Source organism: Dendropsophus ebraccatus, chromosome 5 (assembly GCF_027789765.1).
Source record: "Dendropsophus ebraccatus isolate aDenEbr1 chromosome 5, aDenEbr1.pat, whole genome shotgun sequence".
Classification (NCBI taxonomy): domain Eukaryota; kingdom Metazoa; phylum Chordata; class Amphibia; order Anura; family Hylidae; genus Dendropsophus; species Dendropsophus ebraccatus.
In genome coordinates, this window is record NC_091458.1 from 130,321,439 (window position 1) to 130,349,142 (window position 27,704).

Sequence of the window (27,704 nt, forward strand, 5' to 3'; positions counted from 1 at the left end):
TACTTGTAGAAGAAGAAGAAGAAACAACCTGTGACTGTGTATTGACCTTTCCTATAGTTTTCACACGACCTTGTGTCCACTAGCTTTGGCTGAACTGTACTGATGGGTGACACAGGCCCCAGACCCTGTTACCTGAGTTGAGCGGAATGGTTAGGATTTTCTAAGTACACCTGCGTTGCCAGATGGAGTCCATCGACTTTACATAACTTTGCTCCACCCAGATCAGTTCCTAGCTCTTTGGCTCTTTTGCGGATACTGTTCTGCACTGTAGTGTCTCCTAGTCCTCGGTGTGGGTTGAGGTTATCTGCTGGTTAGTCCTCTCCTGAAGGGCTTAACAGTGTATCACACAGCGTGTTTGGTGCTTCAAGAAGGAAAGGTGTCCGAGCTGACTGTCCTGCGTCCTACCCCTGTGGAGTACTGACTAAGAACCAACTTGTAGAGGGGACCTGGCAGAGGGCCAGGGCCCAGGTAGAACCACGGGGGAGAGCTATCTAAGCTGCGTCCTTTCTCCCCCAAAGCTTGGCTAGAACTCCTCCTCCACCCAAGGGACTAACTTCCAAACCAGCATGTAAGATGCGCTGTGGTTGGGTGGAAAGGGTGCAATAGAGAAGGGGAAAAGAAAGAGAGAATAGGATAGAATAAAGGAGTGATCCTGCTGGACAACAGAATCTGGTACATACACACACAAATAACCCTTGAGATACTTCAGCTGTGCAACTTCTGGACCTTGGTTATACTATACAGCGACATCTAGTGGTCATCTTTGGCAATACTACAGTTACAACAAGACCACAAACACGTACAGACTTTTACCAGGGGTGTAAGGAATAGCAACACCCGCAGTGGGACACCACACACCTCTGCCCTTGCCACCTAGACATCCCTCCTAATATGTCTTTCAGACCATGTGCTAGTTCAGTTGTTTGCACTAAATTTCCCTTATTTATTATAATTATTACTTACTTATTATTTTTTATTTGTCTTGTATTGTTTTGTGACTAGTCTTTTAACATTTGGAAATTAAAAGTCAAGTTTTATTGCCTCAGGGTGTTATTTATTCTTCGTTGACATTGTGTTTTCGGTCGAAAATTCTCTACCATTTATATTTTTATCAATGAGTTTACGGTTTTAATTTTTAGCAAAGTTTAAATTCCTAGCTTATAAATAGAGTGTAATGCCAATATGCTGGGTGCCTTTAGCCACCACTAAGGGGAGCTGATGAGCTTGCTGCATACTGTTTTATTATTAATAGTGATGGCTGCAGGCAGTCAGAATGTTATCGTCAAGACTTATGTTTGGGTAGGGGATTTGGAAAAATACTATTAGAAAATTATTTTCACATGCTTACCCCTCTGTGCTATCGTGCTAATCCCATCTGCTGCTTCCCGCTGCTTCTGACTCTCTACAGCTAGGCATTGCACCATCTCCAGGGCTACTAGCCTTGCTAATAAGAGGACTGGTTTGCCAGTCACGGCTTTAGGATGCCAAACCTACTAGGGCCAGCCTCAGGGTCCCATGCTAGTTTAACCTTTGCTATTTAAAACAGACATCTGCCTATGCCCGGTTCCTGTGATTGTTTCTTCCATGGACTTCAATAGTGTTTTAAGTTCTGATCTCCTCATGTTTGGTCATGACTTAGACCCTCTACTGTTGCAGTTTACTTACTGACTGCTGATTCTCACTGGTTCTCACTGTTAATGACTGACCACCACAATCACACACCCACCCATTAATCAGTGCTGCACTACTGTCACTGTCCGATCAGGACCCTGACAGCCCGAAGTCTCTTACTTATCTCCATGCAGTCAGCTCTGCCATCTTCTAATAGAGTCTGCCACAGGCAGACTTTATGTGAAGATTGCAGATAACACTGATCAATGCTATGCAATGACATTGCATTGACCAGTGTATGCAATCTAGTAAAAAAGAGTAAAAAAAAAAAATTAAAGATCTTAACAAATATGACACATGGTACAAATGAAAACTAGAGATCAGGTCATAAAAAAGAAGACCCTGTAGGTTACAAACTAAAAAGCATTAGTACCATCCGGAGGGTATTAGTGGTTTGGTGGGGTGGGTTGATGGATACAGAGACACTTTAAAGCCAAAAATTAGCTTTTGCCATCTTACAGATCTAGATTACATTATTACCATTATTGTAAGAACTCCTAAAACTGAGCCCATACTGCTCCATTTACCTATATTATATCGGTAGAGTAATGTGCTTTTCACCTTGACGTTAACCAGATGATGTATATCTGGATAACACACAATATTACATGATTTTATGTAAAAATTCACAGGGAATTGAAGTGTCTTTCTAAAAAAGAGCCCGTTATTTGCTGTGAAAATATTACAGGCAGGCGATTCTTTGCCAAATCTGAGAGCGTATTCATTATGTGAACAGTACTGCACAGCTGTATTCAATTGCTGTGAGTCATTCACAACCCACTTGTAAAAAAATCCAAGAAATTTGATATAAACATAATACAAAAATGTTTTCCTGCCCTGTGAACAAACTCGTGTCTTCTTGATTCAGTAGCAAATTCTTAACATCCTCAGTTAGGAAGTATAACAGTGTCTTATTCACCAGCACCAAGCCTGGTGTTATCTAGTATGTGCCCTGATCTGAGATAAGCCGGGTGACCACAGTAGGGATGCTGGGATTTTAAAGGGGGCCATAAATGTTAAGCTGGCCGAGCACTTTTAATAACACTCATCCTGACAGTTATCGACCCCATATATAAGAATATTCGGCACAGTGTAACATTTATACTCTATGGGAAGCCAGATTACCTATACCCAGAAGCTGCCACAGAAGGAAAACAGCCCAATCAATGAATATATCCAGAAGGAGGGAAAGGAGAGGGGTGTAGGGAAGTAGTTCAACAGTAGAATGAAAATATACGGTATGTTTGGGTATGAAAAAGTTGCAATGTTTTGTGCAAACTCTTATTTTCCTTATTTTCTTTCAAATCAACTGGTTTTCAGAAAGTGATATTGATTTGCAATTTACTTCTAGTGAAAAATCTCCAGTCTTCCAGTACTTATCAGCTGCTGTATGTCCTGCATGGATTATTTCCAGTCTGACACTGTGTTCTCTGCTGCCACCTCTGTCCGTGACAGGAACTGTCCAGCTCAGTAGCAAATCCCCATAGAAAACCTCTCCTGCTCTGCACAGCTCCTATTTTGGACAGAGATGTCAACAGAGAGCACGGTGTCACACTGGAAAGAATGCACCACTTCTCTTTTATTTTTTTTATTTCTACTGCATGAGTTGTACTGAAAAGGGGACGATTAATGCTCTGTCGCCCAGGGGCCCACATACACCTGGAACCTACCCTGCTTAGGACCTTTAGATGAACATTCCTGGGCACCCAATGTACTTACATGCCAAATTTGGGATCAAACAGTTAAGTGGTTCAGACGTCTATAGAGGACAAACAGACATTCACCTTTAGGCCATGTTCACATGGCGTAAGACACCAGCCGTTCTGTGACCCAGCCAGGTCACGGAATGGCCGGTGTCAGAGAAGATCATCCCGGCCGGTAGTGCAGTACTGGTCGGTAATCTTAGCTGCAGTTGAATTCGGATGCAGGCACGCACGTTCCATTGTGTGCACTGACAGGTTTTCTGCAGCAGCAGAAAACCGACATGTAATTTTTTTGCTGCGCCGCTAGGGGTCCTGGCCGGAGTGTATACCATGTGTATACACTCTGGCCGGGACTCCTTAGAAGGCAGCACTACGTAAGGACCGTAGAAATCATGGCCGATGTTACAAACTGCCGTGGCCTAGAGTGTCTCTGCATTAGGCTGGCACAACATCTCCATCCCTCCTCCCCGCCCTCCTCATCATTAGGAATGCCCCAGGCAGGTTTTCTCCTATTCATCAGCTGTGAGAACACTGCACATGGGCTGGATCGTTAAGGCACCTGTGCAGTGTTCAGTGCAGAGGAATAGGTAAAAACCTGCCAGTGGCATTCCTAATGATGAAGAGGGTGGGAAAGAGGGACGGAGGGGTCGTGCAAAGTTAGAGCAAAGACACTCTAGGCCACGCCAGTTTGACACAGGGCTGCAAGTTTAAAAGTTGTTTTTTAGGACAATAACTGCATCACCAGCCAAACGGATCACGGGACAGACCTTGGATTAAAAGCAGCTATCTGAAGTTATAAGCGGTTGGGGGGGGGGGGCAGATTGTAGGTACTTTAGATTGAGTGACTTTAAGTCTTGTCATCTGGAAAAGTTGGTTGGCGCCCTAGGCCTGCCGGGAAAACATGGATATAGCTATGGCTGTATCCATGTTTTCCATGACTCCCGAGGGAAGCAGGCAACTTTTCCAGATGCAGGCAGTTAAATTGTGAGTGTTAGGCTATGTTCACACTACGTAAATCTACGGCCGTTGTTTTCACCCGGCCGGACATGTGCGCCTGAAACTACTGCCGTAGAAACATAGCCATACGGTCTAGTCGTGAAACTACGGCCATTATATAAGTTTGCTTTCTAGATTGTTTCTAAGCGGGCTGAAACAGGTGATTTATTTGGAATTCTGCCCCCAGCCCAATAAACCGCACAGAACATTTTTAATTTCAAAATCAAAAATTAAATTAAATTAAAAAACTAACACCCATTTTGAAGCCTAAGCTGATTATATATGGAAACGATTGTTACAAGACTTACCTCTAAATAAATGCTGATCCGGACTAAAAAATATCCTGCCCAGATGAAGTGAAACATCATAGGACAAGGGTCTTAAGAGGAAAGTGCACAATATGTGTCAAATATACTTAATTAGGGACCATAAAAACTTAAATAAATTATAAATGTCACATCATTAGCATAGTCAGTAGAAACAGAAGTCATTCCCTCCGTTCAAACATTGTGTATGTCTGCTGTCGAGTTTTAAAATCCAAAATGTTTCTTTTTCAATACCAGAGAGCAGCAAAGCAAATTTGGCAAGTCAAGATTCGCTGTGAATCGCACTGTAAATAAGCTTCACACTTCGAAGAGAATTGCCGCTGATTTGTTAAGGAAATTTGCAAAAAAAACAAAATGGCGGCTGAACATGCTGTCTGGAGCATCACTGGGTGGGAGAAAGGGGTTAACCATAATCCCTAGCGCCCGTCCAATCAGCTGCAGGCCCCTCTGTGATATCAGCACCTCCTCCTCTATATAAGGCGGTTTGGTAACAGAGGTGGCCAGTCGGCTGTGTGTGAAGGAGAGAGCAGGATGGCAGCAGAGCAGGGAGAGACTAACAGAGTGATATAGGGACAGAGAGGAGGAGGAAAAGAAGAGGATAGGAGGGCTGATTGTGGGGGATGTCAGCACCTCCTCTATATAAGGAGGTTCAGTAACAGAAGTGGCCAGTAGGCTGTGTGTGGAGGAGAGAGCAGGATGGCAGCAGGCAGCAGAGCAGGGAGAGACTAACAGAGTGATATAGGGACAGAGAGGAGAGGAATGGCGGACATTGGATGATTGACTGGCTGATTGATTTTTTTTTTTTAAATTGTGTTTTCCGATTTCTGACACTTTTACAACAACCTGCTTTAACAAATGCGCCCTTCTGTAATAGTCCCACTATTGTAGCTACTATAGTTTTGGCTGTTTTAATGAAATTCATTAAGATTTTGAAATTCATTAAGATTTGATTCGTGAATCTTAACGGATTTAACCTAAAATTTGCGAAGCTTGTGAAAGGACTTTCCGGCTGCTTCGCTCATCTCTAATTAATACTATAAGAGACCAATTCTCTTCCCACCTGGGTTTTCATACTTTCTAAGTTCCATCATCTGTATACTCAGTGGTGTCCCCCCTGGTGTTGTTCAACAGAATGTCTTGATACCCCAGACATGGGCCTCTGGGGAACATGGAGAATCAAATTGTAGACTATTCTGTCATGAGTGCATAATCTTTAAAAAAAAAAAAACATTTAGTGTATGGCCAGTTTGTCTATGTGGTTAGTTTCTAGCATTGTGTCCACAGCTGTGGTACTTGTCAGGTAGACATATATATGCATTCTCAGGTACATATATTATTCAGGGTAATGAAATGACCATACGTTCAGGATGATGAGTGCATAATTACCACAGCTAACAAAGACAGAGAAGGCGTTTGCCCAATGAATCCAATCCGCCTTTGTTCTCAGTGGGAACTGTTTGCTTACAAGAGTAAGAATGCGGCAGAAAGACGTCAAAGGAAAAAATACCTGTCCACATATCTGCATTCCACTTAAAAGAAACAAAATATAATCATGTAATCATGAACTTTGCACAAAATGTTTCTGCACTTGTTCCCAGACCCCCGGCCACTTCCTGGTCCTGAGTGAGGACCTAGGTCGTGAACCGGAGCGGAGGATAGCGGACCCCAGTGCTGGAGCCGGGGAGGTAAGTGCATAGGAAAGAACAGACTGGAGTAGAACCTATTTATTTGTGTAGAAGAGATTTTAGACATACTCTCACCTGTGCAGAGGTCATTGTGTAGGGAGAGATGTATTTGAGCTGTGAGCATCACCTATTGTGAATAGTAATAGATTTGGTATTATCTATATTTTGGTGTCACCTTTTACTGTAGTCCTGTCTGTGATAACAAGGAGGAGTGACATTTATGGAACAGAAAGTGTCAGCCAGTTATTAGGCTTAGTGGCCAGAATGAAAACAATAAGATTTCAGGATTGTGGTCACTGCAAATTAGGTCTAAAATTAGCCTTTATTAATCCCAATATCTTCCTACAGGGTGTGCAATACCTCCTGTGAGTGGTGGAGAAGAAAGTGCAGAGAAAAAGAAAAGGATAGAGATAGGTGGAAAAGAGAAAGAGCTCTTATTAGTACGCAGATTACCAACAAACAATAACCCCTTGTTCACTACAGCTGTGCAATATACGAGTACAATAGATAAATAGTAGTGGCAAAACTTGGGTACAACTTCATTACCACTTCCACTTAGAGTACAAGCTTTTGCAAGGGGTGTATAAACCAGTAACACCTGTGGCGGGACATCACAAGCAATATGGCATCACGATAAAAGCAAATAAGTAAATCAAATGACTGCTGCTCAAATACATCATTTTCTCTGTTGACCTGTTCCCATATCACTATAACAGCCAGAATAAAATAATAGTTAGCGGGACGGGATGGGATTACAATCTGGACACACCGTGTAATTATGGAAAGGAATTTAATATCCCTGGGTACGGCTTTTCAGAAGGGTCCGTAAGTGCGATTGATAAAAGCTCTTTTATGTGCTTGGCAGAAGCATGCAACCTTTTTGCCAAATTGCACTGTAGGGCTGGCATTATTTAACATTTAAAAGCTATCAGGAGGAAAGACATTCTCAAAAAAAACTGAGCTATAACAAAGAGTTGAACTGATATATATTCAGTGGTGTACGGGGTCCCAGGGATTGAACTTTATGCACTCATTTTCTTTTAATCTTTGATAAACTAATTTATCTACATCCAACTCATGCAATAGTAATCTATGGGCAAGTACATGTTTATAGGTGTAAATTAGAAGCGGATGTGGACCTGCTGTGCCATGGACCAAACTGGGTAGTGCAGTCTAAGTGTCCCCTGTAGTGGGACACTACATAAAGAACGCAAGGTCGCTCCACAAGCATGGTTCTGGTGTTGGTAGTGGCTGGTCCAAAGAACAAGATGCCAGTGCTGGTGCACTAGGAAACAGGCCGAATAAGCATGAACAGCAAGCCGGGTCGTCAACAAGAGAATTAGCAAAGTATCAGGGATAATGCAGCAGCATAATTAATAAGGTGCAGGTCCATGGCAGACGGTTTCCTCTGCTGGTCAGACATACAAGTCGGCAACAAGAGACACAAATGATACAGTAGAGGACAGCTAGGCAAGTATAATCTGAAGAAAATAATTCAAACCAAAATGCTTTCATAGGTGGCCCAGGGGTACCCACTACCAGTATAGTCACACCAAATCGACAAGTACAAAGGCCTGGGGTATAAGATCCCTATTATGTGAAACCACACCCTTAAAATATATCTTTTAGTAGTATTGTTTAAAATGAAAAAGGAGTGTGAAATTCCAACTCCAATATGACCATCAAACGAAATCCCTGGATCAGCGTTCCATCACATGAAATCTTGTGCTCATATCTTGTAATATTATATTATCGCTTGTCTTGGTACTGTAGCCCACCCATTCCATTAAAGAAATACTCTGGCAAAAAAAAAAAAAATCTTTAAAATCGCATGGTGTCAGAAAGTTATATTTGTATATTTGTAATTTACTTCTATTTAAATACTGTCAGTTTCACTTGCTAACCTTGTTCTGGGCTGCAGACAGTTAAGCTAGGTGTGATTGACAAATCCCTTCACCACTCTCATTCCTTCCTATTAGCCTGTGATTTGTGTGGTCGGAATGTCAGAGGACTGGTCCAATCACGCCCTGGACCTGGACTCTGACATCACATACCTCCGACTCTTCTTTCAGTGTTTGCTATAAGTCTATACAGATTTGGCTGGCGTTTTCCCTTATTTGCTATTTTGATCTTCTGACCTCTTGCTTACCCTTCTCTGACTTCTCATTTTCTTGCTGACTTGGTGTTGTATTTGCTATCTACAGTTTTGACATATATCTGTCTGACCATTCTTTATTGTGTTGTTTGTCTTGTTTTGTGTGCACTGCTACATAGGGAGGGACTGTCGACCAGTTGTCACTGACTGCCTAGGGTTAGGTCGGCAAGTAGGCAGAACCCTTTTTGGGGGGTCTAGCTTTAGGGCTCACTCTTGTGTCTTACCTGCCTGATTTCTCTGGTCTTACGGTCCTGACACAGACACAACTCATGGTGGGTGCGGCCCTGTTTCTGGAAAGAAGCAGCCATGTTTTTCTGTACTGTACACCCTCTTTTTAACCAGTGTGTGTGGGTGGCATCTTTATTTATGGGCTTCATAGTAAATACCCTCAGTTCTTAAGGAAACATAATCTGTTTATTGGGTGTGAAGAAAAACAAACTCTTTCACAAGTCTACTAAAGATCACTTACAATGATTAGAATCAATGCACAGTAATTCATGAGTCCCATAAAATGACACAGCTATAAACATGACTGCATAAAAATAAAAACACTCAGTGGGCATGCTCAACAACACGTAAGACAGTTACTAGGAGTCTAAAACAGACTTGATATGACATTACTATTGTTTTTCCATTGTGCTTCGGCTGAATCCAACTTGTGTGAAATGACAAACAGATATACAGCATTAGCGAGAGTGTGGGGCCGAGCGACCGGATGTTTAATCAAACGTTTGTATCCTCGGAATAATTGCATTAGACAGCAACAACATCAACCCTTTCCTTGCCTTGCACACCACCGACATCTAGTAATAAGGAAAACCGAAAACCTACTTGCCCAAGATGTTTCTGAAATAATCCTCTGAATGATTATCAGCTGTTGTCTTGCTTCTTTCTGTAGAATGGGTCAGGGATTCAGAGACTTTCCACCCACATAATATTTATAAATGGAGGCACGCAGTTGTGTATATTTATAGCGTTCAGGCCATTTTTATTAAATTAAATTTCAGATGCAAATTCTGGACAATGTAACACGCTATGTAAAGCCCTGATGGGTCTTCCTTCCGGCCCAGAGAAGCTCACTGATTGAAATGCAGCTAAAAGAGAGGGAATTTTGCTTTGAATATTCTCGTGTCACATGTACTGGACCCTTCTCTATAAGCTAAAGCAATAACCAATATCTGGCTTGGCTTTTGACACTAGATTCAGTATGTATGTTTTCTACCAGTCTGAACTACCTGTCTTATTTCAGCATTTGACAGGTTCCACCACACCCGTCTGGGTTATTCTGCTAGCCTTATGGTCCTTTTACACGGAACGATTGATCGTTTGTTTTTGCACAATAACGATCGAATTCGAATGATAATCGTACGTGTAAACGCAGCGAACGATCAAACGACGAGCAAAAAAATCGTTCATTTTGATCTTTCAACATGTTCTCAAATCATTGTTGATCGTTCGCAAAAAATTCGCAGATCGTTCAGTGTAAACATTCTTTCAACGATTTCCCCTATGTGTGAGATAGGCTTAAACGATCGCATAGAAAATTTTTCGTACGATGTATCGTTCCGTCTAAACGCTGATCATTATAAAAAAAACATTGTTCATTCAAAATCGTTAATCGTGCGATCGGGCGAATTATCGCACCGTGTAAAAGTACCATTATTTCAGCATTTGACAGTTTCCACCACACCCGTCTGGGTTATTCTGCTAGCCTTAGGGCCCTATTCCACCGGACGATTATCGTTGGCATAATCGTTAACGATTGACAATCTCAAACGACCGTCATTGCGAAAGACCTTAAAACATTCACTAATTTCCATGGAACGATAATCATTACTTATGATCGTATTTGCGATAGTTTTTTCTTCGCTATTTCTTCGCTATTGCGTTCGTATCTACTGTGAACGACCGAATGACGTCTTATTCAATGCGAACGATTTGCGAACATTTTGCAAACGAGCAACAATTAAAAATATACTTCCAGGTCTTATAAAGCGTTCAACGATTTCTTGTTCGGTCGTTAATCGTTAACTGCATTTCAACCGAACGATTATCGTTTGGATTTGAACGATTTAACGATAATCTGAACAATAAACGTCCGGTGGAATAGGGCCCTTAGCCGGGCTGCAGGTGCTATAGACTAAATAGTGATGGACAGTTGTGTTCTTCACTTATTTCCCTTCCCTATCAGTCTGTGTTTTATGTGGTGAGAGGGCTGGTCCAATCACACTTTGGACCAGGACTGTGGTATCTCATAGGAGGTCCACGTGTGCTCTGGGACATTGCTTGCGATAGTCTCTTGTAGCTTGAGTTGGTGTTTTGTATTGTATTGGATGGTTTGGCATTCTGATTTCGGCTGCTTACATGAGAATCCTGAATACAAGATGTGATTGTCTAAACCAGACACCCATAAATTATGTCAAGTTATACGGATAAGAACATTTATGAATAATTATGAAAAAAAAGGATACATTTTTCTTTTTATAGTATTATTTCATAGCGTGTTTCAATGGCCAAAGCCTGGAGGTGACACATGCTGATCTTTATGCCCTCCAAGTGTTATCTGTATTACTTTACAGAAGTTAAAACAACTACTGATTAGAGATGGTCCGAACCTGCCGAGGTTCGGGTTCGTACGAACCCGGACTCTAAGCAATGATTCCCGCTGTCTTAAACCTCTGTGCAGAGGGTGGATACAGAGGGAGGACCGCCTGGAAAACCGGGATACAGCCACAGCCATAGGCTGTATCCCAATTTTCCAGGTGGTCTTCCCGCTTTATCCACCCTCTTCACGGAGGTTTAAGACAGCGGGAATCATTACCGAGAGTCCGGGTTCGTACGAACCCGAACCTCGGCAGGTTCGGACCATCCCTACTACTGATCTACAGTCATTAGAGACGGTTATTGCTAAGCATATTACTTTTTACTATATTTTTCTTCTATAATGTTTTCCCAGTGTTTTCATTCATTCTTCAGCCTTTTAAGTTTTCTTGTGGAATCTTAGTCTTTTTCCTATTATTAAAGTATAAGATTTTATCCATAAGAATTTATTAATTTGTAGGTTTAAGGGGTCTGTAATATAAACGTATTTTAGGTACTGAGCATTTAATACGTTTTGCATAAAGACATTAAAGAGAAGACATATCCATGGCAGAATGTACAAATGTACCAAGTATTTTAAGCATGTCCACAGTAGTTAGTGTCACCTAAGGTAGAGACAAGTCATTTTGCCCCTCAGGGTAAGATGTCACATGCTCTTTACTTGGATTATTTAAAGGGGATCTGTGACTAGGTTTATGCTGCCTTAAATGAGGGCAGCATAAACTAGTGATATAAATGCTGAACAGATTGGTGCATTACTTACATCATTTTGTTCAGCCATTCTCCTAATATGCAGGAGAATGGGCTTCACACTGCAGAACTTCCCCCACCCTCCAGCTGCTGATTGAAAGTTGTCTGCCTATACACAGCATGGATAGATAAGCAGCTGGTGGAGTTTTCTGCTTTTCATGAATATCCAGGACTACTGAGCTCATGCACATAATAGAAAGGACTAGTTATTGTCCATGTTATTCAGGAGGATATCTCTGAATCAGCTTCACAGAACAATGTAAATGATACATCATTCTGTTCAGCTTCTCTGTCACTACTTTATGCTACCCTTAGATTGGACAGCACAAACCTGCTGACAGAGTCTCTTTAAATGGATACTGTAAGAATAAATAAAATATGACATGTCCTAGAGAAATGTCAAAAGTTTTGAGTCTGTGTGTTCAAATTGCCACCAATCATTAGAGCTGGGAGAAGTGCTGAGCTAAGCGCTTTACTCTCTGGCTTGCTGCCATTTTTATCTGGCTCCAAAGAGACAGGATCTCTTGCTGCGAGACAGAGATCACTGCGAGCTGGGGAGTGAAGCATTTCTTCTAACTCTATGTAATAATTTGTAGGGGTCTGAATAACCTGACCCAACCAAACAAAACTGGGACATGATATTAACACTGCTCAAACACCACATATAGCACAATATAGATAATCGCTTGGTGTAATACATCCTGTTGAAAGGCAACGATCAGCCGACATGCGCGATGTCAGCTGATCATTGTCGTTAAATTTGTTGAAAAAATTTAGAACGATAACAATGGTCTGTTGGCAGACGCTTTGTGTAATAGGAGCGGCAGCAGCAGACCGCTGCTGTCTCCTATAGGCTAAAGATCATCCAGGGAGCCCCTCCCTCTGCCCTCTTGCTCTCACCCGCTTGCTGTTGGCGTGTGTAATAGCAGCGGCAGTTAGCGGAGAACAAGGAGCAAGCGAGTGTTGATCTGACAGGTTGGCGCTCGTTTGCTCCTCCAGATCGGCCCGTGTAATAGGGTCTTCTGTCTGTTTCCTACACGGGCACTGGATCACTGGTTTATCAATGACGTGTCTGCTGATAGGTGTAGAAGGACAAATTCTGTGGTGTGTTGAGCTTTACGTCTGCTCAAATTCATTCAAAAGAAATTTTAGTATGGGGCTTCACAGTATAGATGGACAATGACCTAAAACATAGCACAAAAGCAACCCAAGAACTTCTAAACTCAAAGAAAAGGCCCGTTGCAAAGGTGGAAACCCAGCATTTGGTCATGTCCGGGTATTCCAGAATTCAGAAAGAAACTGACTGGCAATTATTTGTATCCAGGTATTAACAATAATCCTTAGATTTATCATTATGTTATTAGTCTAGTTACTTTTGAGCCTGTGGAAATAAAGGGGAAAAAACTGTGACTAAAAGCTTAAAATTGCACTTCAATCCCATATTTTTGTGGCAGTGTTTCCCTGCATGCTTTTGCATTGTTTATTGTTGATTTGTCATCTCGATGTCCGACATACATCCTGATCCTACAATACAGTAGTGGCTGAAAGGTGGTCGCCTGCTACAGTTGTTTAAGACCAAGTTGTTAGAATTCTGGGCCCCCCTGAAGTGCCCCCCCCAGGCTACACACCATTTAATACAGAGGATAAATTATGAGACTTGTGTCACTGTCCAAACTGTATACAGTTTAGTATGGATTGCTTGAGTTTCCTGTATACAACCTCGAAAGAGATTGTTGAAGTTAACCATACATAAACTTTGACGTCAGTCACTAAAAGCGACCATAGTAAATTTCGCCATCCCCTATTCTGTATCGATTGCTATGAGCTACTGCTCAAAATATGTCAATGATCATGTATCATTTTTAAATGGTGCCTCACCAAGGCGTACAAAGTTTTTCCTGTGGTGTCTTGTGGTTTCAGTGAACCCACAGTAGCGTGTGAGTGTGTAATAGTCACTAATCCTTTATGCATTAGAGCTAATTGATTTGGTTGTTTTATAATCTACAATCTATTGTCTATAATCTATTCATTACAGGCTTAATGTCTGACAGGCTACATTTACACTACATTTGTACATTCTGTTGAAAACTACTTTTCTGTATGTGTCAATGGACCCTGAAACAGGATATATCCAGCTTACTTTTTTTTTTTTTGGCTGTCCTGGTTTTAGTAACACAGAAGTTAAAGGAGAAGTCCCATGACATTACAAAAGAGCAGAAAGGCAGGGGGGTGCAGGAACATAATAAACAAAGAAAACTCACCTATCCTCGTACCCTTTAGCTCCGCACCCCGGGCTAGTTAACAGCCGCCTCCTGCAGTACCTCCGGCTGCAATGTCATGTACCTGGCTCTTCCAGCTGCAATGTCACGTACCAGGCTAAAGGCCCTATTACACAAAACAATTACTGTTTAAAAATCTGCTAAAACTATCGAAAATGAGTAATTATCTGTCCATGTAATAGCACCCAATGATCAAACGACGAATGAAAAATTGTTCATTTTTGTCTTTTTCTTTTTTTAAATTATCGTTAATAGTTTGCCAATTGTTTGCATATTTGTTTGTGAAATAAGTGATCGGCAATCGCTTAGCCGGGCCCTGAAGTTGCAGCTGTAAGAGCTGGGTGACCTACCCAGATTCCAGCAAAAAATGACAGCTGACCGCCGTCAGCCGGCCCAGGAGCCACAGGGACCAGTAAGTATGTGCCACTAGTACAAAGCTTTTTTGTTTTTAACATGAACAGACCGCCATCGGTCTATTACCAAGCACCGGCCAGGCATGAAGCACCGGAGGCAGGCTTGCCATCCCCAGTGTGACGATCTCCCCTCCCCACTGTGAAGTAGCTCCCTTAATTCTAAAGGAGCCGCGTCACAGAGGGAAGGGCGTGTCGTCACAGTGGAGACCCCCAGTGGTTCAAGCACTTAGTAATAGACCAGGGATGTGTGCAGGAACGGGGCGGTTGTTTAAAAAAAAAAAAAAAAAAGACTGTGGCATCCACATCCCTGCATCGGTCTGTTCATGTAAAAAAAAAATAAAGTGATGTACCAGCTTTTTTTTATTTTCATGGGACTTCCCATGTAATTGAAGTCAAAAGACATCATCAAACTTATATAGGTTACCACAGCGGGCGATATAACCGTCAGCTGAACGATCATTCGGCCATCAGTTATGGAAGGTATTTGGCTATCTTTACAGGAGCTCGGTTGAGCACCGATCTTGATTGTGCAATCAAGCATTCTCGTTCAACATTATGGGGGAGATTTATCAAACTGGTGTAAAGTAGAATTGTCTTAGTTGCCCCTGGCAACCAATCAGATTCCACTTTTCATTCCTCAAAGACTCTTTGAAAAAATTAAAGATGGAATCTGATTGGTTGCTAGGGGCAACTAAGACAATTCTACTTTACAGTAGTTTGATAAATCTCCCCCTATGTATTATGTTTAGTGTATTAGTATGCTACATTTTGGCACATTTTTTGATGTACAGTCAGAAAAGGGTCTCTAAAGAGTCTAACATGCATAATAAATGTCGAGAAAAGTCCTGTGCGCCACTTTTTGGGCAGAAATTGGTGTTCTTTTTTTCTAATTCTAAATAACATCTTTCATCAAGATTAAAAAAGATCAGGCACAGTAATTTCCCCAATAAATTTTTGTAAAAATTTGGATTTTTCAAATACACAGTTTGGGGCTTTTAGCGTCGGACTAGTCTGAGCATTCACTATGATTTTTGTTTGCTGTGATTTTATCTTTCTGCATATCCTGGCACCATAATAATCACATGACAGCGTCCGCATATAAATAAACAGGCTGGGATCGTAAATGGATGTATGAAAGCGCAAATGTGAGAGCTCAGCACGGAAATGTGCTATACTCACCTACTCTGGGGAGGCTTCGTATTTAACATCACATAAACAATGGTCCACTTCATCATGGAAATAAACATTTATCCTGATAAACTGCCAGAAAGTAAAAAGCCCGAGAATTTTTCTGCAAACCTTTTATTTTGATTTAAAAAAAGGAAATATTTACAATGGGATCTGTAATCGTAATAGGTCCTTTAAATGCTTAAGGACACAGTGGGTTTTGGCCTTGTGGTCCGAGGCAACTTTAATTTTTGCAATCATTTTTTTTTTCCTCCTCGCCTTCTAAGAGCCATAACTCTTATTAGCTTGTCAGGAACAACTTTACTTTGTAATGACTTTTTTTTTAACATACCATAAAAATGTATGACTTTGTGGGGTGAAACTGGGGGGAAAAGTGCAATTTTAGTAAAATTGTTCAGTGTACAGTATTAGGCTTTTACATGTTCACACTATGTAAAATAACGGCCGTTGTTTTCACCGGCCAGACTTTTACGACCAAAACTACGGCCGTAGAATTACGATCGTACAGGCTAGTCGTGAAACTACGGCCGTTGTTTAATTTTGATTCCTAGCATGTTTATAAATGGGATGAAACAGGTCATTTACTTTAAATACTGAGCCCAGCCCGAGAAACCACTCAGAAAATTTTTTACATCAAAATCAAGTTCGGCAGATATAAGTTTTACGTTCGCGGCCGCATTGAAATCCACGGCCGTTGTTGCAGTATTACCAGCGGAAATAATTGACATGTTCATTTTTCACGGGGCCATATAAACAATGGCTGTTATCTGATACGTAGTGTGAATTCAACGGCTGTAGTTACATTGCATTGCAGTCATTACAGGGAACCTCAAAACAACGGCTGTAGTTTTGCGGTGCGGACAACGGCCGTTATTTTCCGTAGTGTGAACATAGCCTTAAACTTTACTCACTGTATATACTGACAGCAGATCCCTATGTACCTCATAGAGCTAATATCAAGCTTCTCTTTTCCAGGCTGTGCTGCCCTGCTCTGTGGTGAGACTGTCCATAAGATGGCCGACATGAAAGAGCATGTGACCATGCCCCGCCCCCCAGTGTCAACTACACAGCCTGTATATGGCTATAGAGGCCTGGTCACAGGCTCCTCCATGCTCAGCCATCTTCTAGACAGAATCACCACAGAGCTGGACAGCACAGCTTGGAGGAGGGGAGTCTTATTTTAGCTCTATGGGGTAGTGAGTACCCTTACTTATACTACGCACGAAACCATTTTACTCTAAAGTGGCCAACCTCTTTAACGTTGCCTTTTTGTGATTTTCAACCTACAGGGCTGTTTGGGGGCTTAATTGTTGCACCGTGATCTATAGTTTTTATTGGTACCATTGCCGTTTTTTAACACTGCTATATAATGTGCCAGAAGAAAAAACACCAGTCAGTTCCGAGATATATACAGCAATTATATCCAGAAGAAAACTGAGACTGGATGTAGGTGGTTTGGTGTTCCTGGTGCCATTAGTGAACACTGGAGTTGTGACACTATTGGGATAACTGCTCCTGAATTTTTACTATATGTATCAGTAGGTGTCCAGACTGTATGGGGTACATAATAAAAACAATACAGCACACATTTTTGTACTCTAAGAATTAAAAAAAAAAATCAATGTCAATTTTTTTTTTTTTAAATAATCGAAGTCCGTGGAAAACAGAACTCAACAAATGTCCTACAACGAAATCCGTTTTTACCATCCATTTTCGCATGTTTTTTTCCCATGTACTGTACATGTTAAACAGACAACTAAAATGTGGTGTGAACCTAGCCTAAGCTGGTAGATGAAGAGGATTTTTAGTTGATCTCCCAAGCATATGGGGTCTTGTGGATGGTTTGTTAAAGGGGTTTTCTGGGCTAAACTAATTGATGACCAATTGGTAGCTGTTTGGAGAGTCGTAGTGCCCGTAATACACAGTAAACTGAGCTGTTCATTGTGTACAGTAGGTTCCGAGTTACTACCACTTAGCTCCCATTCACTTTATTAGGAGCTGAGCTGCAGTAACCCTGAACAACTACACACTGAGGAGGACATTAAAACCAACGACCTGGGTGTATGCCAGGGAGAAGACCCAGATTCGCGTCTTCTCCCTGGTGTACATCTTCTGTATGACTTGATAGGGCAGAGGGTGCTTGGGGTGGGGGTGGGGGCGGGGGAGTTGCAGGAAGGCAAGGAAGAGGCGTGGCATAAGTCATGATTCAAATCTACACCTGGAAGCAGATCAGGCGAAGGGTCAGACGCACAGCTGATTCAGTAAGAGGCATGCGCTTCTACGTGAATTTGTCGGGAGAAAAGGGGGCAGGGCCTAACTTAGGACCGCCGTTTAACTATGCCAGTCTTAATAAACATCCCTTTAAATGTCTCTTCCAAACAGGTGATCATGGGGATGCAGAGTGTCAGCACCTCAGCAATTATCGGCCTATTTTACATGTAGGCCATCCATCATTTCAGCCCGGAAAACCTCTTTACACATAATCTTGTTGATAAACCAAATTTTTCGCTCCATTTTGACACATTTTAAGAAGTACTGACGTAAATCTGCTAGGAGGATGTACTTTTTGACATTTCTCCTTTAATTACTGTCAGTAAATCTTACCACCATCTGACCGAGCAGCAGCTACTCTATGGGCTTAGAGAGAGTGACAGGCCCTATGATTAATTTGCAGTGAAAGTAAAAAGTTATTTAAATATTTTTTTTTTCTTCTCTGAGTTTAGAGGAGTGAAAGTGACCTTACTTTTTTCCCTTTTGCTTGTACACTAAGCACCTGAACTAATAGGTAGTCAGTGCAATTAAGTGAACAGCTCTCTATGTATCTAGGAGAACATGTAAATTAAATTTAGAGAGGAAATAGTGCATTATTTAATGCATATGAAAAATCCCACCGAATGATATTTACCCAGTAGTAACTCAGATATGAAGTGTTTTATGGCCGCTGCTTCTTTACATGTGTACGCTTTAATACAGAGCCTCATTGTATGTTATTGAGCAAATATAATGAGCTATTCATAGAGGCTAGCAATGCATTATGGACCATATAGTAGCGCGGCAGTCAGTTTTTTCAAGGGCTCTCGCCTTAAGAAAACCAGGGCTTATTAGTTTGCCCTGTGAAGGATTCCCTAGATATGCGGTAGATTTCAGAATCATGGAAGTGGTTAGGAGAAAATATTTCATGGATAAGGATCCCGGTGGGTTTATAAAGACAGCAGTGTTCTGCCAAATAGAAGTATATACTGAGCAATCGTCCGCGGTAGACATGGACTGCATGAAAATATTTGTTCTTTTAAGGTTTCGCTTGATGAAAAATAAATTGCTCAATGCCAAGTGGCAATCATATGTCCTTAAACACGCACTGTCACTTTAAAAAAACCTCAAAATGTCAAACGTTTTGATTGGTTGGTGTTCTGGGCATCCAGACTGACAGCTATGGTTAGATAGAGCCTAGTGCTTCTCTGTCCAGCTCCCTGATTTTTCCTTCTCACCGCAGGTGACAGTCTCCATTATAAGTCTATGAAGCCCATCTCCCCAGTCTAACGGTCAGTGACAGACTAAACACCCAGACGTCAACCAGAAATCAGCAAATGTTGTGATAGCAAGCAGTTTTGCAATATTCTTACTTTATTTTTTCTTTAAGTTTTCTATGTTTAAATTAACCTTATACATTAGGCCAAACTGTGGTCCCTGTTCCCTCCGTGCCGATATTTAGTCTTTTTTCTGTTCAAAAAAACAAGACCAAACACAGGAAGTCCCAGACCTTTACATGCTTATGCAAGGAAACCTGTTCATCATGTAGGTTGTATATTAACTGAGGGCAATAACTATAATTAGCAAAAAGGTAATATTATAATTAGCCTATCATCTATGCATACTTACCTGGAGACAATGCTCGTTTGGTGCCGTGTGACAGGAGAGCTGACCATACAATGCGAGCACCCCCAGGATTTTCTGCTACTGAATTTAGACACAGCAGCTGTACACATGCACAGTGAAGACGTGTTGTGCTCTGTGCATGCTTAGGAATGGCTATCAATCCCAAGCCATGTCTGTGAGCGCGGACTTTGTGTTTGGTCTCTTTTTGTGAACAGAGAAAAGAGGGAATATCAGCACATAGGAAGCATGGATAGCAGTTTGACTGGAAGGGTGACACCTAGTGGCCATATGTATGATGTTGGTTTAAAGGGAACCTGTCACCCCCCGCGCCGGGGTGACAGGCTCCCGACCCCCCCGCTACAGCCCCCTTTACTCACCCAATCCTGCCGGGTCCCGCTTCTGGATTCAGTCGGGTCACGGAGATCTCATCCGCTGCAGCCCAACAGTGACCAAAAATATAGGTAAAGGATGCACGCAGGTAGGCCCCAAATCCTTGGTGGGGGAAAGTAGACTTGTGAAAAAGGGATCACACAGCATCCACAGGTAACAGCAAACGTGTTTATTCACACATCAGCGTACAGCCAAAGCAGCGATGTTTCGAGCTGGCGGTCTTTTGCGGTCGTTATGCTTGATAAGACCACCAGGTTGAAACATTCCTCCGGTCGCTGTACCCTGATGAATTATGTCTCTCTGACATATCAAAGTTTTGTTTCATGACAGGAACCCTTTAAGTCAACCATCTTCTAGGCAGCCTTGTACAATATAATTATTTGACTGTGTTGCCCCCTAGTGGACAAAAGTCATTTACATGCAATCTTTATGAATAGGAGTCCAAAACACTAAAAAATAATAATAATAAAAAATAAAATTATATATATACAATACATTCAGGCATTAATTAAATATATATTCATATTAGTTTTATCGTTACCATACTGAAAACGCTGCATCAATGTAGAATAAACAACAGTATATCAGTTTTGCAATCGCCGCCAATCTGTTATTCTCAAATAACTGAACTTTGCCTATAAAAAACACAATATTTCCCCACAGGTATAGTGACATAGAGTGTCACTACGTGTAAGGAGGCTTCTAAGTCCAGGATTTTCTGTGGCAGCTCGTGCAGACTTCTGTTTGCACATCCCTTTAAGCACATTCACATAAAGTAAATGCTGATTAGGTGCCATAGTCTACAACAATTATTTAATTGCTATCTTATGTGTTTTTTTTATAGTTGTCATGGCAACAACACCTCAATTAATAAACACAACAGTATCTCCAGGAAATACGACGACAAAGTCACAGGAACAGATTCTTTATCAGAGTAAGTACAAATATAATTTCCAATCTGACGTCCATGTATATTGCTATCTGGCCGAATTCCCCTTCCACGTCCGTGTTTATACTTCTGATGATTGTTCTACTTGGTATTATTAGATATCATGAAAAGGAGAATAACAATGCTTGGTTCTTTTGTGACTAATGTGGCAATTGCTAGCTATGGTGATCAGTACACACATTTATCTACAGTATACAGTATAGCACCATCAGATTCTGATGTACTGAGCTCATACCCAAATGGTTCATGTTCACATCCAACACATTGTTTCTGTTGGCCGACTCCATCGGAAGATTCCTTATATTTCAGACACCAATGGTGCCTAATGGATCCCACTGAGTTTCCATCAATGGTGTCCTGTATTATACTGGACGAATAGAACTAGGTACTGTGATTCTTTTTCTACATTTTTTAAAGGAATCTGCAAATCGACTGATCGTGTCTTTTGGTCCTGATTAAAAATCATTGGCCGTTGACTGCGCATCGCTACATGTAATAAAGATGTGCGGCCAGTGGAAAAAAATAAAGGAAAAAAAAATAAAACATATACATACCTCTCCACACTCCCCGGCAGTGGTGTAGCTATCATAGAGGCAGGGTAGGCAGTTGCTATGGGGCCCGTGCAGGAGCGGGGCCCGGGGGAGAAGGTAAGAGCGCGTGTCCTTCTGTCCTTCTGCGTGTACAACAGTCACTGAAAAAAACTTCCACCTAAATAGTTGATGGATGTAGGTACACTACATGAACATAGAAACAACTATCACTGAAAACATGTAGGTTTAAAACTTCTAACAAATTTTATTGGATATACATTAAAAACGTGGTCCAAAAAATAAATCAACAAACATAGAAAAACTTAGTGAATGATGCCGCACTAAACAAAAATATAGTATAGAGGTAGTGTGTCTATTTATTCATCTATTACCACACTAAACCCTAATCGCTGCATATGTATACAGTATAGTGGCATCAATCTACCACCCCGGTCTCAACGCGTTTCTCCCCTCCGGGATCATCAGGAGACCAAACCAGTAAACTCAAATGACAACAAGATATATGTTGCCACTATATCCCGTGTCCCTAAGGACAATAAGGGATAGTAATGCAAAGGCACTTTAAACTTTCACTCAATAAATAATATAAGTTATACTTGGAAAGTGTCACAATCGACCAACCAGTGCCATAATAAAACCGGGCTCAAACGAGCCACTTACGATCCCCACAGACAGATGTCCAGTCTCACATGGTAGTGCCGAGGACGCCAAGGCTCGATCCCGCCCCGCTAATATACTGGAGCGGTTCGCGCCCTTAGAGTGAACGGCGCCGCCCCCCGCTTACGTTACTGCGTCTCAAAGTGGAACGCAGCGTCTCATAATAGATCTAACCAGCGTCCCAAGTGGAACGCAGCAACTCATCGTGGAACGCAGCGTCGGGAGAAACCAGGTGATCTCCCGCTAGTCACATGACCGGCCCAGTGCTAGGTCACATGATAGAGCTCTGGTAGAATGCGTGCCAGGGTGGACCGCATGTCTAGTTCCTTCCATGGTACGTATCCACAACGCTCACAAAATTACGCATACCCAATCTTAAATTCCACCAATCAGATACACAAAGCATTTTTTTTCCAGTAGGTGATTAATAGACCTACACAGCAGGAAATGTGCAAACCAACACCAGCGTGTCTCTACTTGTGTATATGGCACATCCCCTGTCTATAAGAGTATGGGAGGCATAAATTAAAGGCACAACGGGCCTGTTAGATTAGTGAAGGGAAACCAAACAAATCGGTAAAAAAGGCCAATGATTGCCGCACAGGGGGGACAGGTATGATACCACAGAAGGACAGCTAGGATTAGAGTCACCATAAATTAGTGGTAAAACGGTCAGGGGGCTAGATATCGGAGAAAGTGTTAGTCCCTGGGAATCCCAAAGGTCTAAATTGCCCGGTACACAGCGACTAACTGTCCTTAAATTGCCCTAACAGTTCCCCTAGTGTCCTATTCTAATACGGAGCACTCGCCCTAAAAAGGGCGACCCCGTCCGGAACCTGTCCCTGCCCTGTCCCTAACACTCGCCCTAAACTGATTATTACCGAGACAAGGGGATATGAAATTAAGGGACCATACATAAATAGGTGACGTCACTAGGTCTAACTGACCGATTAAAGGATTTCAAAAGTGTTGCACCAACATAATAGAAACGGGGGCGGTGCCTCTCTCGCACTATATCCCCACAAACTGAGCTACTAAAATTGACGGCACTAAACTGTGGGGTTAAAACTAATTAGAGTTAACCCTGAAAGAGGTTGTGTGGTGACCACAGGTATCTAGATAAGTGTTGGCACAGATTATCAACCTGTACTATGTCTCAATAAAGCAAGTGAAGGTAAGGCGTTCATTAAGTCCTCCCGGAGTTTGAGATCGGAACCTATAGATCCATTCGCTTTCCTTCTGCAGTATCCTCCTGTCCCAATCTCCTCTTCGTACTGACGGCCGAACCCTTTCAATGATGGAAAATTTAAGGCATTTAGGATCTCCGTCATGTACGGAATTCACATGGCGTGCAATGGGTGTATCTCTCTTGTGCTGAATGTCTCCTAGGTGTTCAAGGATCCTTCTTCTAAGCTCGCGCTTCGTCTTTCCCACATAATCAAGGGGGCAGGTGCAGGTACATAAATACACCAACCCCTTGGTTTTGCAATTCACCAGGTCCCGGATTAGGAAAGTTTCCCCAGTGTTTGCATTCTTTCTGCGTGTACCCCTACTGTACTGCAGTGTGTAAGTGACTCAATGTTTATATATGTATATATATGCAGTGCTGTGTTGTGCATAGGGGAGGGGGGGCCTCCTAAAATTTTTTGCTATGGGGCCTTGTGAATCCTAGCTACGCCCCTGCTCCCTGGTGTCTTCCTGGCTTCTGCTCCCTGCCCGCTCCCTGCAGAACTGTAAAGCCGGTCTCTGAAGTGACAGAAGAAGCCAATCACTGGCTGAGACAGGACAGCGCTGCAGCCAGTGATTGGCTGAACAGCCTGTTGCTTCAGAGATCGCCTCTACAGTTCTGCAGGGAGCAGGCAGAAGCCAGGAAGACACTGGGGAGTGTGGAGAGGTATGTATATATTTTATTATTTTACACTAAAGGTGAGGGCTGCACAATAGTCGAGTTGTGTAATACGGCCACTGACACAAACGTGAGCACAGCCTGACATGTACCTAGAGACGAAGGAACTGACAGTTCAGCTCCAAGGGGGGGCCACTAGGCCCTTTGCCACATAAAGGGACAGCACTGCTATAAGTGGCACAGCATAGTTTGAAGGCTCTGGCACAAATAATGCAAACACCCACAAAAATATAAAAATTGTTAGCAGAAAAAGACCCCCGGCTCATCTACTCCGCCCTGATATTATTTCTTTTATTATTATGTTAGGATAGATATATGTTAAGCCCAGGCAGGTTTACATTCAGTTATTGTAAATTTATCAACCACATCTGCTGGAAGTTTGTTCCAAGCATCTACTACTCTTTCAATAAACGATAGCCTGCAGCAATACTGAATTACTACACACCATCATGGCAAGTGTTTCTTAAAAAGCTGAAAATGTTATATCTTTAGATCAATAAACTTTTCAAGTTTCAAAGTATCTATCAACTGTGTTTTGTTCTCCCTCTTCCAGGTGCTGGTGCGATAGTTGCTGCTATTGTGATCGGTGTCATTATAATATTTTCACTGGTCCTTATCAGCCTCAAGATGTATAACAGGTATATAGAATTTATATAAGTGACTCTGAGGGTTGCAAAATAAGACACATGTGACATTAAAGGGGTACTCCAGCAAACACTGGTGTCAAAGTTAGATTTTTAAAATTACTTCTATTTAAAAAATCTCAAGTCTCCCCCTACTTATCAGTAGAGATGAGCGGATTTCCCGAAGTTCGGGTTCGTATGAACCTGAACTATCTGCATCTGACTCCCCCTGTCTGCCCGCTCCGTGCAGCGGGTGAATAGAGCCGGAGGACCGCCTGGAAAACTGGGATACAGCCTATGCCAATGGCTGTATCCCAGTTTTCTAGGCGTTCCTTAGGCTGTATTCACCCTCTCCACGGAGCGGGCAGACAGCGGGAGTCAGATGCAGATAGTTCAGGTTCATACGAACCCAAACTTGGGGAAATCCACTCATCTCTACTTATCAGCTGCTGTATGTCCTGCAGGAAATTGTGTTTTCTTTCAGGTCTGACACAGTGCTCTCTGCTGTTTTTTACATAAATAGACCGGCGCAAGGATGGCAATGCTGTGGTTCTTTTTATGAACCTACGCCCAGTTCCCATGCACAGCGCTAGTCTATTTCCAAGCACTGTGACGAACCACCCTCCCCTGTGTGACGCAGCCCCTTTACAATCAATGGAGCCACGTCAGGGAGGGGAGATTGTCACACTGGGAGCCTGGGGGCCTGTCCCCAGTGCTTCATCTCCAGCCCAGTGCTTGGGAACAGAGCGGCGCCATGCACGGAAATCGGGCGATGTTAAAAAAAAAGATCACAGCACTAGCACCCCGTGCCAGCGCCAGTCTATTCATGTATAGAACACCAAGTGATGTACCTAGTGGTACATTCGCTTTAAGTTATAAATGATATTACTGATAAATCACCTAATACATGATATATATATAAATAAAAATATATTTTTCCCTACTTTTAATTTCACAGGCGCACACGAACAGAGAGAGAGCTGGGAATGAAAAGCACTAAAACCATAAACACACCAAGCACAAGGGCCCACCACAGTTCCCTCAGCCAGCCGACGTCTTTAACATCTGTTCCACCTGACATCCACCTGGAAAACCGATGACTGCCGCCAATGCCTGCTGCTGCTGCTGCTGGAGTGAAGTGGAGCTGGATTTCATTTACAATTACAATTAGTTTAGAATAATCTATTTACACCCTCAGATCTTCACTGAAACACTGAGAATGTGATAGTAGGTCTTTGCTTCCAAGACATTCATAAGTCTATCCTCTAGTAACCTCCTACACACCGGATGAGCTGAGACATAAGCCATTGTGTTGGGATTCAAAATGGCCACAAAAAGGGAATGGAAAGCCTCCTGACATCTCTTGTATCTTATATCTACTTTATATCTGACCAGTACTATGGACAGGAAGACTGGGGTACATTTCTGGAAGCATGACTGACCTTGTGATGGCTTTTACTTATACCTATTTATATTTATATATGAAAGGATGTATGTCGATTGTTGGACTTTCTCTGTTTTTTTCCCGCCATTATTCATTAAAATCACTGTGCTGAGCAGAAATCCATGACAAAGTACCACTGTGCAGTCAATGTCTATTGGAGAGAGGGAAAGCTAAAGTAGATACAACATTGCCTCTGTCCGTAAATCCGTCGATGGAAATGTACACATTGGGAGATAAGCGATTCCACAGCGTATAAATAATCAGTGTTTCCTATGTATGTAGAAGTAATTTATTTTGGGGCCTGAATGTTCGGAAACATCGCTGAGTACAGAAAGTTGACAAAAGTTATTTACAATTTATTTTTGTTTATTTGGCAAATTTTGGGGTTTATGGTCATAATACCAGAGATAAGTCTCGTCATATGGAAGTCATTTGGCTCTTCATACTCCTAGAAAGAAGCTGGTTTTGATGTAAAAATGACATGAATGGCCATCCTTACATGGACAAGTTAAAGGGGAACTCCAGGTAGAGGTAAAATAATAAAAATAAACCAGCTGCAGAAGCAAATAGCATTACTTACCTATCTATCCCAGTTTTGAAACTATCAAAAATCCATTTGCTTGGGGGGGGGGGTGTTCTGTATTGTGTGGCTGTATTTCCTAGTTGAGCAGGTGTACACAGTACTACAAGTCCCAGAATGTAATGCTTTACCTCAGCCTGACCATTCCCCCACCCTGCCCATTCCCCACCCAAATCTGTTGCAGAACATCTAGGCTGTGTTCACACATTGCAGTTTCTGCAGTTACTGAATTAATTGCAGTACTTTGTCATTTCATTGTGTTCCCACCCACACAACACACTGTTTGTTACCTGTAACAATGATATTGGATTAAAGGACTTTTTTTTTTCTCCATGCACATATTATGATGGAGCATCTTTTATCTTTTGAGCTTGAGCCCACAATAAGGAGTTTATCCAATACTATCTTACATGGGATATACTGTTTATGCCTTGTTTTTGTCCAGGTGGGATTGGCAGTGCTGGCTCTTATCCCTTCTGCTGTTTAGCATAATTTAATTGCAGTTCTGCATCATTTTTGTGCAGATGCTGCAGAACTGCAATAAAACTCCAACATGTGTGAACACAGCCCTAATTTCACAGCACACTTCTGCACAATCAGTGAAGTTGCAGCAGCTGCTTTGTCACTCCTTGCCTGCTCAGATTTAGACTAGAGGCTAAAGAGGCCGGTCAGAGATGGTGAATCACTCAGGGGATTGGGGGATCCAGCCAAGCCTCCTGTAACGCCCTGCCCCCTGTCTGCATCATCAGCCTGTGCTCGGCAAACACACACAATGTGAGACAGAGGCATGGAAGATTTGTCTCCTAAGGGGGGAGAACAGAGGGAGCAGGAGACAATGTGAATTGGCACAGAGGCCAGTTTTCTTCACTTCCTGGATTTCTATCAGCTACCAGTGTGGCAGAACCGCACAGATATGGTAATACATTGTATATAACTTTTAATAGAAAACAAGTTTTCCTTA

General features: G+C 42.1%; 1 protein-coding gene across 2 annotated transcripts in view; it reads left to right on the forward strand.

Moving 5' to 3' along the window:
* NCMAP (non-compact myelin associated protein) overlaps positions 1 to 26,296 on the forward strand; it is a 51,902-nt gene extending 25,606 nt beyond the window's left edge. Inside the window, exons 1-4 of one of the 2 annotated variants that reach the window (XM_069971267.1) lie at positions 19,258 to 19,309; positions 20,878 to 20,967; positions 24,650 to 24,734; positions 25,678 to 26,296. In XM_069971267.1, the coding sequence (XP_069827368.1) occupies positions 20,883 to 20,967; positions 24,650 to 24,734; positions 25,678 to 25,819 (312 nt within the window). In that variant the 5' untranslated portion in view covers positions 19,258 to 19,309; positions 20,878 to 20,882 and the 3' untranslated portion in view covers positions 25,820 to 26,296. Of the gene's footprint in view, positions 1 to 19,257; positions 19,310 to 20,877; positions 20,968 to 24,649; positions 24,735 to 25,677 lie in introns of those variants that run through there. The other variant, XM_069971266.1, reaches the window with a different exon arrangement.
* Positions 26,297 to 27,704: the final 1,408 nt, after the last annotated feature.